The sequence below is a fragment of the Phalacrocorax carbo genome, chromosome 1 (assembly GCF_963921805.1).
Source record: "Phalacrocorax carbo chromosome 1, bPhaCar2.1, whole genome shotgun sequence".
Classification (NCBI taxonomy): domain Eukaryota; kingdom Metazoa; phylum Chordata; class Aves; order Suliformes; family Phalacrocoracidae; genus Phalacrocorax; species Phalacrocorax carbo.
In genome coordinates this window covers 77701637-77718129 of record NC_087513.1, presented here as the reverse complement: position 1 = coordinate 77718129, position 16493 = coordinate 77701637, and the positions used below count along the sequence as shown (strand labels likewise).

The window sequence follows — 16493 nt, the reverse complement described above, 5'->3', positions numbered from 1 at the left end:
TTCTATTACTGTAGTCAAGGCTGGCACATGCTCCACGGCACAAGTGGTGGCTTGACCAGCTGAGAAGTCCCCTTCACCTCCCCACCTCATAGCTCAGCTCTGTTGGCCCCCAGTGCACACATATGGCCAAATGCTCCAAAGAGGACTCCAAATAAAGGGTCAGGAAAAAGAAGAATATTTCTGCTGCAGACGGACAGAAATATTTCAAAGTATTTCTAAATAAACACTAAATATTGGAAGAAAGAAAATTTCTGAGGAGAAGACATAGATAAAAATGCTGGCCAGGAATGTTTTCTCCACCAGAAAAGCCTCCCTGTGATCTAAAAAAAACATTAATTTTTCATTAGAAGATGAAATATGGTTCCCATGACTGTAAAAATTACTTTACAGCAAGTTATTGTGCTTATTACAACCCTGTAAAAATTAGCCCAAACCATAAAACTCTTTCTGATTCCATATGTCTCCTAGGATTTGCTGCTGATCTCACTAATACAGGCATCTGACCTGTGTCTGCTTTGCCTTTTCTTTGCTATCTCCTACTCCTTCATGTGTCTGTGAATTTTCCCCATTTTCTTACACCAAAGAGGGTCTAAGTGCCTTTGACTAGAGGCTTTCCCACAGCACAACTCAGACAGTATCAGCTCCCGATTAGGCAGTCTGTGCTAGCTCAGTCAGAATGAAAACCTTGCAATGGATTTTATTTGCCCTGAAAGGGGCCCCCCTGGCTTGCAAGATTGAGATTAAATACCCCGGGTTTCTCAGACCAGTTGGTTTAGTCAGCATTCAGCCCTCACTTTTTTGCCTGAAGCAGAAAGGGGCGGGGGGGGGGGGAGGAATTGAAGACAATGCTAGTGAAAAAATCTAAGCTATTTTAATCCAATGCAAATTATGTGAGCTGTAACGAAACTATATTGTTCCACTGTGTTGCTGTTGGTTGCTAGTTAACGTGCGCTGCCAGTGTGTTGCTGTACAGATCTTTTGGGGTTCATGGGAAAGCAAGCTCAAAAAAGCCGTGATATAAAGTCTAATTTGCATAGCAGCAGACAGCACCTCAGCACCAATTTCCTTTCGATCTAACAGTGTCAAGAAGTTTTACAGCATTTTAGTTTGGAGGTGAAGGAAAGTTAGCAGGGAGGAAGAGACCTTCCTTGCCAGCACTGAGTGCAGTGTGCCCCCTGCACACCGAACCCTGCAATTAAGCTCCTGCAGTTTGCCCTCCCTCAGTGTCACAAAGCAGCGGGCATCCTCTGGTATAGAGTCTGACAGCTGAGACTGGTCTGAACAGAGCGAAGGGGACATCACTGGGCATCCAGACTGCAGCCACACTCAAGCTGACTGAAGGGGAGCCGCACATCCTCCTTAGAAAAAGCCCGTGGTGACAGAGCTGCTACCTTGCAGAAGACCCCACCAGCAAAACTGCGGCTCGGCAGCGTTTCAGCACGGTCCCCAGCAGGGCTGAGGGAGCACCCTCACTCCACCTCAAAGGGCTGACTTCCAGCATGGGACCAGCAGTCTCATGTGGGACAGGGCCTGCCGTGGGCTTGTGCTTTACCTCTCTCCACATCAGTTTTGATGAACTTGTTTCAAAGCCTCTTTCAGAAGCAGATACACACATGCCACACCCAGGCACAGCTGCTAACATTAGGCAAGAAACCAGCAGACATTTAAATATAGAACAGCCAGGCTTGGCGAGAAGGAAGAGCTCTGCTGGTGCACCTCGACTTCCTTGGTCAGCAAGCTCTTACTCTTGATATTGCACAGAATGAAACAGCACAGGCAATCCTTTCATTTGGAAGAACAAATATTCCCATAAACCAAAATATGGCATGCTAGTCCTCTGTTGGGGTGTTTTTATTTTTCAGGGGAAAAATAAAAAACCTTCTACAGCCCAAGATTTTTCAAAACCCACCCAAGATTTTTGGTGAGTCAAAGTTTAGACACCCAGTTTGCCACATGAACATTATGCTCTCTCCAGGAGAGCTGAACACTGACTCCCTCGAGACCAGACCCTGTTACAAATGCCAAGATGGGCACACACTGGTGACAGGCAGAAGCTACAGTGGATAACTTCTTAATACAACTAATCCAACGTCATTTAAGCCCTGGCTTTCCTGAGGATAAGCTCCAGAGAGGATACAAGCCTTTTTGCGCCTAAGAAGAATTACCCTCACTCTTTCTTCCACCCAGAAGAAAGCCTTGCATCATTAAATAAGAAATAAAGGGCCTTCCCTTCGCCCATGCAGCGTGACTGGCTCATAATCTGCGTTACTTGCCATAGCTTTAGGCATCTGTTCGTGCAGGCACGCAATGCCCACCTGACTTGCCACCACAGGTAACACCAGCCTGCCACTGCACGACAGTAGCTCTGCCAGTGCTCCCAAAGTGTTTCGGAAGCGTGTGCCACCAAAAGGCAGGGCAGCCCGGTGATCCTGGCACAGAGAAAAGGCAACCCATGGCAGGAAAGCACAGTTAGGCCCGAGTTCATGCAAAGCAGCGACAGGATGACTTGTGGACACTTATTTCAGGAACAGGCAATGGAATGGTTGTCTAATTGTTTGGATGAAACACGCAGAAGTCCAGTGCGCTGACGGGCAAACACTTCCGGCCAGAGCTATACCTGTCTGAACTAAAAATAACAAACACTTGCTCTGGCTCACTTAGGAAAACTCTCTCATTTGAGTATCAGCAGCCCCTAAGCCTGGAGCTCTCCCCCTCGCAGCAAGCCTAGTGCCTGACCTGCTCTCCATTTGCATCCGCCTCCACGGCTCCCTCCCCGCAAGCAAGACTTGGAAACCCTAATCCCTGCTGACAAAAGTCACCAGCACACCATCACAAAAAGGCTTTTGGGACCATTTTCTGTCACCTTGGTTCACGGGGAGTTCACGGAGGACTGCTTCCCGTGGGGCAACTGGCCAAGTAAAACCCCAACTGGCACGAGCCAAGGTGGCCAAATCTAGCCTTTGATTACCACCACCATCCAGACCTCGGGGGCAACTCCAGGTCATATAAACAGCACAGTATTTGGGCAGAAACTTGGTCTACTGTGACCAGTACACTTTCAGTGCCTGGTGTGCTGCCGGCATTAAACAACTAATTCATAATGCAGGTATGAAACTACAAATCAAGTGGTGAGAGGGACAGAAGATGCAATGTTTTATATTTTTATTTTTTTGCTCAGCACTCAAGTACCTCTAGCAAATGTGTCTATAGTTCACTGGCATTTTGCTTCCTACAGCTGTACCGCCATACAATTATAAAACATAACAAACGATGCTTTCTAAGCTGTGACCCAGGAGATTACATTTCATTTTCAAAAAGGACATAATATAATTCCTAACGACTTAGAGACTTAGACTCATCTTTAAGGGTCTCACCAAGATGGTCATTAAGATGCTTTCTGAATACTTTTGCTAAGTGACACGTTCTCAACAAAATGTTTGATTGGGTTTCTTTTGATCAAACTAATAAAATTTAGAGGTATAAATACAATAAAGAAAACAATCAGGGCTTATTTTTCCCTGTCCAAAGCGGGTGTGCTTCCATGTGCATATATACAGGCACACAGATATTTTTGTTAAAGTAAATTGAGTAGTTTGTCATATTTGTATCAATAACAGCAATTTATAGCGATGCAAATGAAAATAATGTATTTTAATAGTTGTGTATATGTAATTTTTTTTAAACTAAACTAAACCAACCTTCCATGAGAATATCTAGACAGACACAAAGACACATTTGTAGCTGGAGCCTTTGAAATAAGTCCTTGTCTGTCACAAGGAAGAGCAGGCTGAGCCATGAGCAGGCTGAGCCATCTGCAGGAAAGGCTCTTTGCTATCAGCCTTCAGAGAAAGGTTAACAGCAACAGGAAAAAAGCTGCTCCTGTCTTTTACTTGAACGCGAACTCCGGTACGTGTAGCGCACCGAGGCAGAAGCCTGACGTACGGTAATCTCGCCGAGCTGGGAGCAAAGCAGCCCTTCCTGCAAGCTGACAGAGCGGCTACCTGCACGTTAATCACAGCCGTGGGAACACGGAGAGGCTGCAGGGGCGTCGGCACATCGTGCGAGACCTTACCTGTTCCAGGTAGCGTTGGAGCAGGCCCGTCGCTGCTGGGTCCCCCGCTCATCCAAGGCTGCCTGCTCTCTCTTGCCCAGATCACTGAGGCTGGGCGAACTCATGAACTTCAACCTGCGAAGAGTCCTCATGGTCAAATGTGTGTTTGCGCGTGGCAGCTACAGATACACCATCCTGTTTACACACACACACACGCAGCTGGAGCAGCGGCAGCAGCAGCAGCAGCAATGCGAGCAGTTCCCTCCGTTTGCTGTTCAAAAAAGAAACTTAAAAAAAAAAGAAGAGAGAACCAGTCTCTACGGAGCACACCTCTGCCAGCAAGAAAACAAACCTTTAATCAGATCAACTCTGACGTCATCAACTGTGGTTAATAATTTCTCCAGTCCTTTCAAAAAATAAAAGTCGAACTTCTGGCTGCTGCTGCAGCACTTTGAAGGGGCCCCGTGCAACCGCAGCTGCCCCGAGTGCGAGGGCTTCCCCTCCCCCTGTCCCCGGGCACCACGACCGGGGAATCTTGCTCAGCGCCGCAGCGGCGTGCTCCACCTGTCGTGGGAACTGCTCGGCTCCTCCAGTGGCCTGGGGGGCTCTGCTAGCATTTCTCAACCTCTCCCTCTCTCTCTCTGGACTCATAAATGGAAATGAAACTGGAGGGCATCAGACAAAAAAAAAAACAAACAACCCAAGCAACCAATACTGACGCACTGAGACTTTATTGGAAAGTTTCATAACTGGCTGTGCCCTGCCACGTTACGACACTGCACACACGCGCTCTCGCTCCCTCGCTCATACATATACATACGCACACTCCCGCACTCCCTCTCTCCCGTACGCACACAGCACACCCTCACGGCTCGCCTGCAAGGCTGCTTCGGCTCAAAGTGTCACAGAAGCCACAAGACAGAAAGTATTCACAAGCAACACAACTACAGAATGAAAAGTGCTGGTTTGGGTTTTAGCATTTTGAGGAATTTTTGGTGGTGCATAGAAGAGCCACTTTGCCTTTCTCTGCCTTTTTTTTTTTTTTTTTTTTTTTTTTTTTTTTTGTTTTTCTTTAATCAAGATAAAGCTGCACAACTTGGGGCAGACTCAGTTTCTACAAAAGCCCCAGGTGTCTTATCTTCAAAGGAAAAATCTTTCTCTCTCTGACTGCAGCACTGGAGCTGAAGGATATGCTGCTACAAGACTCCAGCCTGTGCTTAGCTCGCTGTCACTCACTCGCGGTTCTGTTTTAAATACAGGAGTGCCCGGCTCATCTGCTGGGAAGAAATGTAACAAAACAGCGATTAGCTTTCTCAGAAAAGAAATTGTTTGCAATACACTGAGCCAGAGCGTAAGAACTGCTCTTCTGTTGGTACGGCACTGGTCTGCTAATAGTCTGGTAAAAGCCACGAAGGCTCCTTGCAGGGTAACCTTCCACTCACTCTAAGGGGGCTGCACTACAGACAAACTTATCCTTTCTTTTTTTTCCCCGTTTTCTACTTACATTTTTCATCTGTGATAAGCTATTGTCTAGATTCAGGCTATAATTGTATTTGTTTGTGTCCAAATAATATGACAAAGCTTACATTACAGGATAACTGAATTTCTCACAGTGAGATCTGCTCTATGTGCATCATTTACTGACATTATTTTAGTAAAATCTAACTCCTCTCACTACTTGCCCAAACTCAGCTAAGCTTATTGCATATAAATATTTACTTCCAAAATTTATATTTGGTGTTACCTCCATGGGAAACAGTTGCAGAACTACCTAGGGAAATAAATCCATTTTTTCCTTGTGCTACTTTTACCAGCAGTAGTTTTATCCAACTGCTTGGATTTACATTTTATTGATTGTCCTTCTCACATCAAAACCCTCCAGTATCAGAGTAGATTGCACATAACATTTCTCTTTGAAAGGGACCTGCAGCTCCACATCTAACCTACATACAAAGACATTGCTATCCCCGGTCTCTTCCAGATGTTTAAATCCTTCAAACAAATGAACAACAATCCACAATGTACACAGCAGCAAAAGGAAAACAAACCCAACAGTATATGGCTGTATTCTAAGGAATGAGATGGCTTCTACAGCATACAAATCAGTGACCAAAAATAGATGCAGCAGAACACTGCTTTGTTCAAATCGGATGAAGGGCACTCCATTTCTGTGAGTAATACAGCCTGGGAGGGCAGGGGAGCACAACTCAGCCTGAGCTTCTGCTGAGGGCTCAGATAAACATGCATCTACCCTGCTCAATGAAACAACTAGTTAGATAAACCTGTGGCAATATAATTCCATCTAATTTCATTTTCCACCTAGCTCAGTTGCTTCTGTGCTTCTCACTTGCTGTGAATTTGACAGGCCTTGCAAAATGTTATTATACTGGATTAAACCCTTGGAATTTTTAACTCTTTGATCCAGCAGCAGCAGCAGAGACTTTATGAACTGTATCCTGATGATGCTGCTACGTCAACAGCTATATAGTAACATTTAATCTGCTTTTTTTTTTTTTCCTAAAATCTTCAACCTGCTAATTGACTGAACCCAAGGAGCTGCTGTGTCAACCTTGGACACACCAGACAATGCTGCAAAAAGCAGTACTGTGCCTCTTCACAAAATGCTGAATCCCAAAAGAAAAAAAAAGGACCTCTTTCCATCTGTATGTTAAAATATTACACCTATAGAAGTTGGACTATTTTTATGCCACCCCATCAATCTCAGTAACCGGTACTAGATTCAGAGCCGACGCATGCACAAAACACATGGGAGAGGCAACATTCTAGTTTCCTCAAAAATTCTGGATTGAGCTAACAGAGGACAGGCTTTCTCTACACTTCTTCCTCCTTCCTACAATTCCCCCTGATCAAATGTTGATTTATGATAAAATAAATCATTTTCAACAAGGTTTACCTCTGCACCCATAATTACAGAGTAATACTTGACATTTACATTGTGCTGTGCATCCACGGACATCCTTGACTTCACGGCATTCATTAATTCAGCCCTGAGCAGCTTTTGGGTATGAAGGTAAAAGATACGATCCGCACTTCAGTGTTAAGAGTGAAGAAGAGAAAGGCGATGTGACTTGCCCAGGCCACCCCGTGAGCAGGTGGCAGAGATGTCAAGAGATCCCAGGACCTCCACCTCCTGTTGCAGCACGCTAATGAGGGAATGTGGCAGGGACTGGGTAGCCACGTACCCCCTGGGCTCGGGTGGCCAGAGGGCGATGAAGAAGAGAGGGCTCGCGGTGCGGCCGTTCCCCTGTAGCTACTTGTGAAGAGAGCTGCTGCAATACAGCTCTGCTTCAAGATCGAGAGGCTAAGCGGCAGGGATTGCTCGCTGCTGGTCATGGAGAGGGATAAGAACGCTGACCGGACTAATTGGGAGGGAGGGGAGGATGGGGGATTGGCAGGGGCCCTCCTGTAGGCTCAGTAACAAGCTCTACAAGCTTCTCAAATAGAACAACTGCACTCAGCACATTTACAGAGCCGAGACTTGTAAAGTACTCTTACATTAATTCATTTAATCCCAGCATGCCGTACACGATGCCAATACCACTATTTCACTCAAAAGAAACCTGCAGCTCAAAGGTTAAGTGATTTAATCAAAGCCACATAACCACCTCAGTGTGGAAGGCACATCCAGCCCTAGCTCCTGCTCCCGCCCTTCCCCTCCAACATCTCTCCACATAAAAACAAGCCTGTCTCTACTAGAAACTGTTCTTTCATCTGTGGGGCCCACATCCTGCGGGTGATGGCATAGCAAGTCCCGGAGCTGCCACAGTGCCGGAGATATAGGGGAATTCTGCTCACCTGGACTTGCTTGCTATCTTGAGGCCTAAAACAATGTACAGGTACATGAATAGAGGCTGACAGCCCAAGAGGTTTTTTGCTGGTATTACAAGACAACGTTAGCATGCAGATCCAGGACCTCGTAGCAAACACGGCTTTTAAAATAATCACCAAGGGTAACTCTGTAGTTACCTACTGGTATGTCTGTAACGCCTGCAACATTCTCGCTGGGAGCTGTAGTTTAAAGATCGCATTGCTGCCCCCAGAAAATGTTAAAAAAAATTCCAGGCAGACCTCCCCAAGCATACACTTGGTTTCAAAAGAATGAGATTTGCTAAAAAGAAAAAAAAAAAAAAAAAAAAAAGAAGAAAAAACCCCTACATTTTATTTACATAATGCTGTGTTAATTTTTACAGTACAATTGTATTGTCTTCCTACAAGTTTCTTTTTGACCGTGATGAGAGGGGAAGGGAAGCAAAAAGTAACACTGATGTACGGGAACATTAAGAAATTCACAATATATGAAATTCATAATAGAGCTGCCAATGCTGTGACTGCTACAGGTCAACGTGTTTTTGGCTACACCTTTCTGCTACTGCAATGACAGGCTAACACTGCAGCGATATTGGTGCCAGTGGGAGAATATAATCAGAAAGAGAATTTGCTATCTCAGCTTTATTCACTAGAGGTTTGCCATGTAAAAAACAACTCAATAAATATAAATTTTAATTGGGGGAGGAAAAAAAGCCTGCTACTTCACTTTATCTCCCCTGCTCTTTTGGACAAGGCAGCAGAAATCCCTATGGAAATGCTGAATGGTGTACGCTGTGCAAGCGAGGAACAAAGAGGTCAAGTGTATCTACGGCAGAAAGGAGTTAAAAACCTCCCTAGACAAATGCACTTTATTTTTGCATAAACCACACCACAAAACTTAGGGCATGCCTCAACACATGCCAAAGCTCAGGAATTAGTCTTCTGAAAAACCACACTTCTTAAAGGCACAGCACGTCCTGCTGCGCCAGCAGAGGAGGGGCAAGGCGGGAGGGAAGGAGGAGATGTGAGTATTGGGAAAAAAATAAAAGGAGCAGAGGGGGAAATGAAATTGCAAACCTTATGAATCATCAATTCCTTTGCTACAACATCCATATAAAGCTCCTTTATCAACAGAAAACAAAGAATAAAGAGAATAAAGACAGTATGAAACTGAGCAGGCACTATTTGCACCCTTCCCACCCACCTCACTGACTCCACAACCTCTGGAGATACAGGCGCTCTCAAGGACAGTTTCTGCTTATCGTTTATTGAGGCTGGTCACAGGACAGCCTTGGTTTTGCTATTCCTTTGCTTTATTTCTACCCTCACCACAGTCAAGCTCTGACTTATAGGAGCGGACCTGGGCTTACTGTGCAGTCTCCACAATCTCTGAAACACCTGTGTACTACTTTACTTCTGCATCCTGTGACCAACATGACCAGTTGCCTCCCATTAGATATAATTTGGGTTTCTTCTCCCTCAACTGCATCCCTTCCAGCTTGAGATATTCTAGTCTATGATTCTATGTAGCACCCACACATGGGTTTTCTTTCTTTTTTATGCTGTGAAAAAGAAGAAATGCCCAAGACCGTATCTCCTTCCTAAGCAAGCAGAAGGTGACACTTAAGAAGAGTCCTTTGATTACTGCCAGAAAGGTATGCTCTGCCTCCCTTGCCATTTCTGCTGTAACACCTGCAAGTGCAGTCCGTCCTACAAAGCTCAGACCAACCCGCAGGCAGTCACGGCTGCTGAAGTTCCACTGCCTGCCCTGGAGAAACACTAGCTTGCACCAAACATGGCCACCTGTAATCACTGCAACCTGCGGAGGATCAGGGCCGATTTCCTGGACCTTCCCTTCCCAGTTTTGTTCAGTGTGATGTACAGCAGCATGAATGTGCCTAGAAGACTTTCTCAGCAGAACCAGACACCTGCATCTGAACAAAGGACCATCCAACTGCAGCAACCATCCATGTCTAGTTTCTTTTCACAGTTTTCTGCTGGATGACATTTCTTATCTTTTCACTGACTCTCAGTCTCCCCACCTCGCTCCTTTCCTGGTCCTCTGTCACCCTTTGCTCTTGTGCTCCCTCTTCCTTTCTTATCTCTCTTGGTTAGCTAATTCTTCCCCAGGCAAAGTTTTTAAGTATAAAGGAAAGGGAAAAAGAAAAAGAAGACCAAAGTGTGGTACTACTAACACGGTGTTTGCAAAACTATCTTCGGCTGGCTCTAAGGGAATCAAATCTTTGTCTTGCCTGTTTGGACTGTGAGCTCTTCTTTAGCTCTTCCTTACCCTTTTCACTCCGTGTTTGTACTCCAGCTAGCAAAACGGGGCGCTGAGCTCAGAATAAGTCCCCCGTCACCAGCCTAATCTAACACAGATCATGAATCTAGCAATACCTGTAAGGAAACCTTTGCTCAAAGCACCCATGAAATCCCATCCCCTTTGCCAGCAGCAGTTTTTGGTTTACAGAGCATAACAATATAAGCAGTTCTTAAAATACAGTAGACAGCTAAATCTTTTATCCTTGTACTTCAGGAGAGAATAAGGATAGGAATAGGCCTGTTACACCCCCATCCAAAATATCAAGCCTTCCATCAAATGGCAATTCCCCTAGCTCGCAGTATCATTCCTCATTATCACTTCATAGGTTCTGGAAATTAAAGACAGCACAGTGATCTGAATGAGCACAATGGCTATGTTGGAGGAGGCAAGGATCAATGCTCTGGATTACAGGACCTGTAGCATTGCCACCTTTTCTATTCACATCACCTCCAGGGAAGGAGGTGGGTTTCCGAGCATCAGGCATGCCAGTTCCAGGTTCCACTGTTGCCCACTCACCGAATTCACAACCCATTGCAACCAGCATATACTCCAAGGCAAGCCCACAACTATGCTGGTAAATGAAAGTCAAACCTGTAACTATGATTTAGAAAGCAAGGTCTCAGAGTTATGATCAATAAGCAAATCAAATGTTTATAATACTTTGTGCTCTTACAAGACCATGAGATAGTCGAAAAGTAACTGAGCTCATAACACATGACTTTTTCCTCCCTGAGCTCTATGTGAATTTATTCCTAAATTGCTTATCTTGCATAATTGTAACTGGATCCCAGAACACCATGACCTTGATGCAGCAGCTACAGTATCTCAGTGCCGTCTTCTACAGTTATATATGGTACAGCGCCTTCCAAATCTGTGAACCCTAGGAGATCAGAATTGTGTTCTGCGCAGTGCTATTTTTCTTATATCCAAACATTTCTGATTCAAGGTCTTCCGAGAAGGCTCTGATTGCCTTGGAAGGTCACCAAGATGAAGAACCCCCTTCAGTAACTGAGTTTCTAATAAGCTGCACTGGTGGCCAGCTGTTAGTTACGAGTGATATGCTGGCTTTACTCTCAAAGCCAGGATACCTCTTGTGTGATATTCTTGACGAGAATGTGAGCATGGCTGGAAAAATGAACCATACCTTGAAATTACTGCTGCCTCTTGTGCGTAAGTCAGGGAGGTCACTTCAGTACTGAGCAATGCAAAAGACAGCTCTGCAAATTTGGGGGAACTTTGACTCTGGTCGTACTATGCTGCTGTTACTCAAACAGTACTATAGCTCCCTGGAACAAATCTTGTAGCCCTGTAGAAGTCACAAAAGCCTGGCCTTCAATGCAAACCGATTCTTTCAGAAAATTTATCATTCTCCCTTGGCATCACAAGGATATTTTCCTGAATGGAAAAATCACTAGAGAGATTTTAGAGATAATCCAAAATTGCAACATCTAGCTATGTAGATGGACTCTGTAGCATTCAGTATGGTGGAGCTTTCATTAGGTACTTAAATATGGGGACATTTCGCCATCTTTTTATACACACACGCTGAGGCAGTCCCTGCAAACTGAGATACTGGGCAGTGGAAACAGCAAGGGTAAAAAAAAGGCCTTTGTCACACAAATTATATTACACTTGTACCTTTAAGTCTTCATTTCACCAAGTCAGCAGGTCCAGAACTATGACCTCCCAGTATGTATCACGTCAGTGTTTTCACAGGATGCTCTGGGAAATAACTTATCTCAAAGGGCAGAGTGCTGGAATTTTTCAGACTCCACGACAACGTTTAGAAAAACTCCTTTCACTCTCACTCCAGCTCATTAGCCAGCCTCAATCTTCAATCAGACATCAACATGACATCACCATTGAAGTTATCACCTTGTTATTGAGGAAGTAAGGCAAATTCCATTACACTTCCTTCCAGACAACATTTTTTTTTCCCACAAGGTAGCAACAACTAGATAACTAGTTGAGGTACTCCTCCCTCCATGAAGTCAGCAGAAACGCCAGCCTCCTCAAGCTACTGAGGGATATGGTGGAGGAACAGGGGTGTCATTCAGAAGGTTTGTGTGTCTTCAGCAGCTTTGTGGTATCCTTCTGTCTCTCTTTCCTAATGTGTCCTGCTGCTCCAGCTTTCTTCTTCACTAGGCTTCCTTTAGTCATTTCAAATGATCTGTTATCCAAACTCAGCCTATATTAACTTTTCATTGCAAAATAGTTCAAGTTTACTAAACATAAGGAAAACTAAAACTTCCCCCTTCCCCTTTCCCCCCGCCCTTAGAAAACTGCTGGGACCACAAAGGTTTTAAGCTTCATGGCATCAAGAGCTGTGAGCTATCCAGGGTCTTTCAGGCTTCCCTGCTCTATGGCCAGTGGTTTGAAAGCCCACGCAGACAGAGCTGCCCCACTCCAAAGCAGAAAAATTGAAGGATTTATCTCGAGCAAAGCTCCCAAACGTTCTCTGGACCACTGGGATCCTGATACTGAAAGCACTGGGCCATGTTTCTAGGATGTATGGCTCCTTCATACAGAAAGCAATAGACCAGGCAGTCTCAGGCTTGCAGCCAGTACTTGCTTGAATCACTTTCTGTGGAACATAATCCATTTTGGGAATGCCATTGGAAAAAATAAAGAAATTGAAAACCTCTCATGAGTGGGGAAGCCTGGACTGTGGTAAGCTCCACGCTCAAATCTCTGTCTTGAGTTTTAAGATACTTTGATCTTTATAAATAGGTTGGTACCAAACTTCACCAACTTGACATTTTCATGGTGAGACAGGGTGATGGCTGAGGGGAGGATCACAGGAAGAGGGACAAAAACTGCAGCCGTTGCTCACCCTGACTCTTAAAACCTGACAAACCTGTTTGTGTCAGCCTAATTATTTTTTTTTATTTCAAGCCCACCTGAGCCACATGCCAGGTTTCAGCCTGACGATACCTGAAGGGCCGAAGACCTGAGGTGATGGGTCTGTGCGTCCCCTCAGCAGCACGGGAGCTGCCGCAGTGGCACTGAGCACACCCACCCACCGGGTACGAGGGGAGGAAGACCTGAAAACAGCCATATAAAAACATTAAAAAGAAAAAAAAAAAAAAAGGCACTGTAACATCTGTGAAGGTATGCTCCCAGGCACGTTGCTTTTTAATCAGATTTTAACTGCCTGACAAAGCCCCTCATGACTTGTTACGGCCTCCCTCGGGCAGGATGCACGTTACCACTGCCCGACCTGAGGAGACGCTGCCGAGGAAGCGGTTTTATCGCCGCTCGCCAAAGGCGAGCGGTCGCCCCCACCCCTCCCCGGGCCCCGCTCGCCTCCTCGCCCCGACAGCGGGGGCAGGGCGGGGAGTGCCGGCGCCGCCCCCTGCCGGCGGCACAAAAGGGCAGCCCGCTGAGGGCCCTCCGCCGGCGTAAGCCCGGGGCTGAAAGAGGTTAAGGCCCGTAAACATTTATAAATCGACTGCTGTTTCCTCAAGTGTGATTTGTTTAATAAACGATGGCCATCTTTTGGTTTTCCCGATGGCATGAAAGGGGCAGCGGCAGCTCAGGAAACACAACTCCGGGGCCTGTCCCTGGTCCCCTGCTCCCTCAGACAGCTCCCTGGCGCAGCACCATACCACCCCCCGTTTAGAGGGGAACAAAAATCTGAGGCTAGGTTCCCTGCACCCCTCTTTGGTGAGAGGTGCTTCCTACAGGACTCTCTCATGTCCCAAACAAGCAAATAAAACCTTGCCTCCCGCTTCTGCTCTGTTCACAGCCCAGCATTGAATGGCAAGGGGGGAACACACAAATCACCATTATGGTTTTAAGTGCTGCTTTTCTCATTCCCACACTTTTGAGCCACAGCTACCACAAGCGGTCATCACAGAATGACAGGGATTGGAAGAGACCTCTGGAGATCATCTTGTCGAACCCACCCACCCCCCGCCCTGCTTGAGCAGGGACACAGGAACACATCCAGGTGGGTTTTGAATGTCTCCAGGGAAGGAGACCCCACCACCTCTCTGGGCAGCCTGTGCCACTGCTCTGGCACCCTCACAGGAAAGAAGTTTTTTTTCATATTGAGGTGGAACTTCCTGTGTTCCAACTTGTGCCCATGGCCCCTTCTCCTGTCATTGGGCACCACTGAAAAGAGCCTGGCCCCATCCTCTTGACACCCACCCTTTAAATATTTATAGGTATTGATGAGATCCCCCCTCAGTCTTCTCCAGGCTGATCAAACCCAGGCTTCTCAGCCTTTCCTTATAAGAGAGATGCTGTTATAGAGCGGTCATGGCAAGGTAGGTCAGAGCAGCAAAGCATACTGGCAGCTTCAAACCAGACAGGGCATCTGGGCATTTCCAGATGGCCGCAGGGGCTCCCCCACCATGCTCTGGACACGTAACCTAAAAAGCAGCCATAACACTACAAGTCCTCCAGTTTTGCTGTTCATCTGCTTTTCACCATGATACATATCCATAAAGCTTTAGTCCTTGCTGTGATATATTGGTGCTTGCAAATTGTAGGGCACTGATCACAAGATGGAGGGAAGCAACCCTTTCCCCCCCCCCCTCCTTTTTTTTCCCCCCTAAGACTCTGAAAGGTCAGATTTGGAATTAATTTTGTCCTGTGTAATGTTTTGGCTTGGTTCGTATTTATTCCAAGTGAGTTCACCCATTTCTACTGCAGAAATAAAAGGTCATGAAACCAGTAAATTCTCTCTCTCCTAAAAGGGGTGAATCCCTTCTGGGAAGTGAGTCACCAGTGAAGTGTACCAAAAGAAAAGAAAATGCAAAAATATATTCTGTGGGACTGTAATCACAGCTGGGTGCAATTATAAAATGCACAAGGGCACTTGGGATGCCATTTGCTTGCATCAATTTTTAAGCTGTCTGTTTAATTTGATTGATGAACACAGGGAGAAAGAGTAAAACCTTTTTACTATTTTGGTAAAAACAAACCAAAAAGGATTTTTTAAAAAAAAAGCCATCTTCTTTTCTGCAATATTTGCCTATGCAGCAGTAGAAGCCAGCACAAAGATTTGGCCAGACTGGGAGAAGGGAGGAGGCCAGGGACGGAAGAGCTGAATCACGTTATACATAAAATAAACCTAAACCAACCTTGGCCCTCAGCTAATACTCTGCATGTTAAAAAGGAGATATGTGCGTATATATATGTGCGTGTTATTATGTTAATTCTATTAGTCATCTGTTTTAGAGACTGGCTCCAACAGAAACTTTTTGATCCAGATTTGAACACTCTGAGGAAGTAGAGTAGGAGAGTATCCAGAACTGAACTTTTGACTCAGACTGGCATAAAGATAAACAGCTTTTTCAGTCCAGGTTTTTGGTTCATTGACTCCATTTGGGTTTCCTTGGGTTTAGTACAAGAATTTAGCATGCCATATGAAACATAAACCCATCTAGATTTATTCTGCTGGAATAAAATAGAAATTTTCACTGTTCATTTACTGTAGTGCATTGCTTCCTACCTACGCTTTCAACAGAAAATCATCTTCGTTCAAATGTTCTGAAGCATTTTTTTTTAAAAGGCAAAAAGGCTTTCTAACCCTACTGTTGGTATCCAGTAGTGTTAAAAAAAAAAAGTATAGGAGCCTAAGTATAGGCTGAATCCTTTCTTACTACTTTATCAAGAAATGCTATCTAGTCTTTAACATCAGGTGCTGAAACAGTCCCATTTCAGCTCAAAAGCAGAACACAAGTTCTAAAGAAATAAAAATATAATCATTTTTCAAGCCCACGTCATGATATTTTTTTTCCTGTATATGATTTTTAAGGCTGCATTTTGGTAACTGTCATTATTTTACTTGTGGAAGATTATTCAAGCCTCAGTGAGGTAACCTGTCCTCCTTTGCTCAGCTCTATGAAAGTTGTTTGGGTTGCATTTGTGTGGAGTTGGGGAAAAATAGAGGAAAGAAACATACCATTTTTGCCTGCTTTTACTTACAGCAAAATTAGATGTAATAAATGTAAGACTTCAGCTGTTATATAGTTGATAGTTATTTTACACACAGTTAGACAGGCAGATAGAATAGATAGAATATTTATGCTTCTATCTACTACTGTCTGTATTTTACCAAGATGGCAAATAAGTAACAGAAGAAAACGGGGAATAACATTTGAAATATCTTCTTCCTTTTGATTAAATTCTCTGTGAGAGCTATGAAGAGAGAAGAGACACTTGTGACCACAGTGACAGCAGTGTAGTGACCTGGGAGGTCAGAACTAGAAGGTGCAATTAAGACACTCTTGCGATAAAGTTCAGTCACTCCAGCTTGGCCTTTCCATTTTTTAAGCTCGT

At 44.9% G+C, this 16493-nt stretch overlaps 1 protein-coding gene across 4 annotated transcripts in view; it reads right to left on the bottom strand.

Annotated features, from left to right (window-relative positions):
* The window catches only part of PRR5 (proline rich 5), a 91349-nt gene that overhangs the window by 47783 nt on the left and 27073 nt on the right, over window positions 1-16493 (bottom strand). For 2 of the 4 annotated variants that reach the window (XM_064461181.1, XM_064461189.1), the window contains exon 4: window positions 4073-4186. The exons of 1 other annotated variant lie outside the window; for it this stretch is intronic. In XM_064461181.1, coding sequence (XP_064317251.1) covers window positions 4073-4176 — 104 coding nt within the window. In that variant the 5' untranslated portion in view covers window positions 4177-4186. Of the gene's footprint in view, window positions 1-4072; window positions 4850-16493 lie in introns of those variants that run through there. One more of the 4 variants, XM_009508943.2, reaches the window with a different exon arrangement.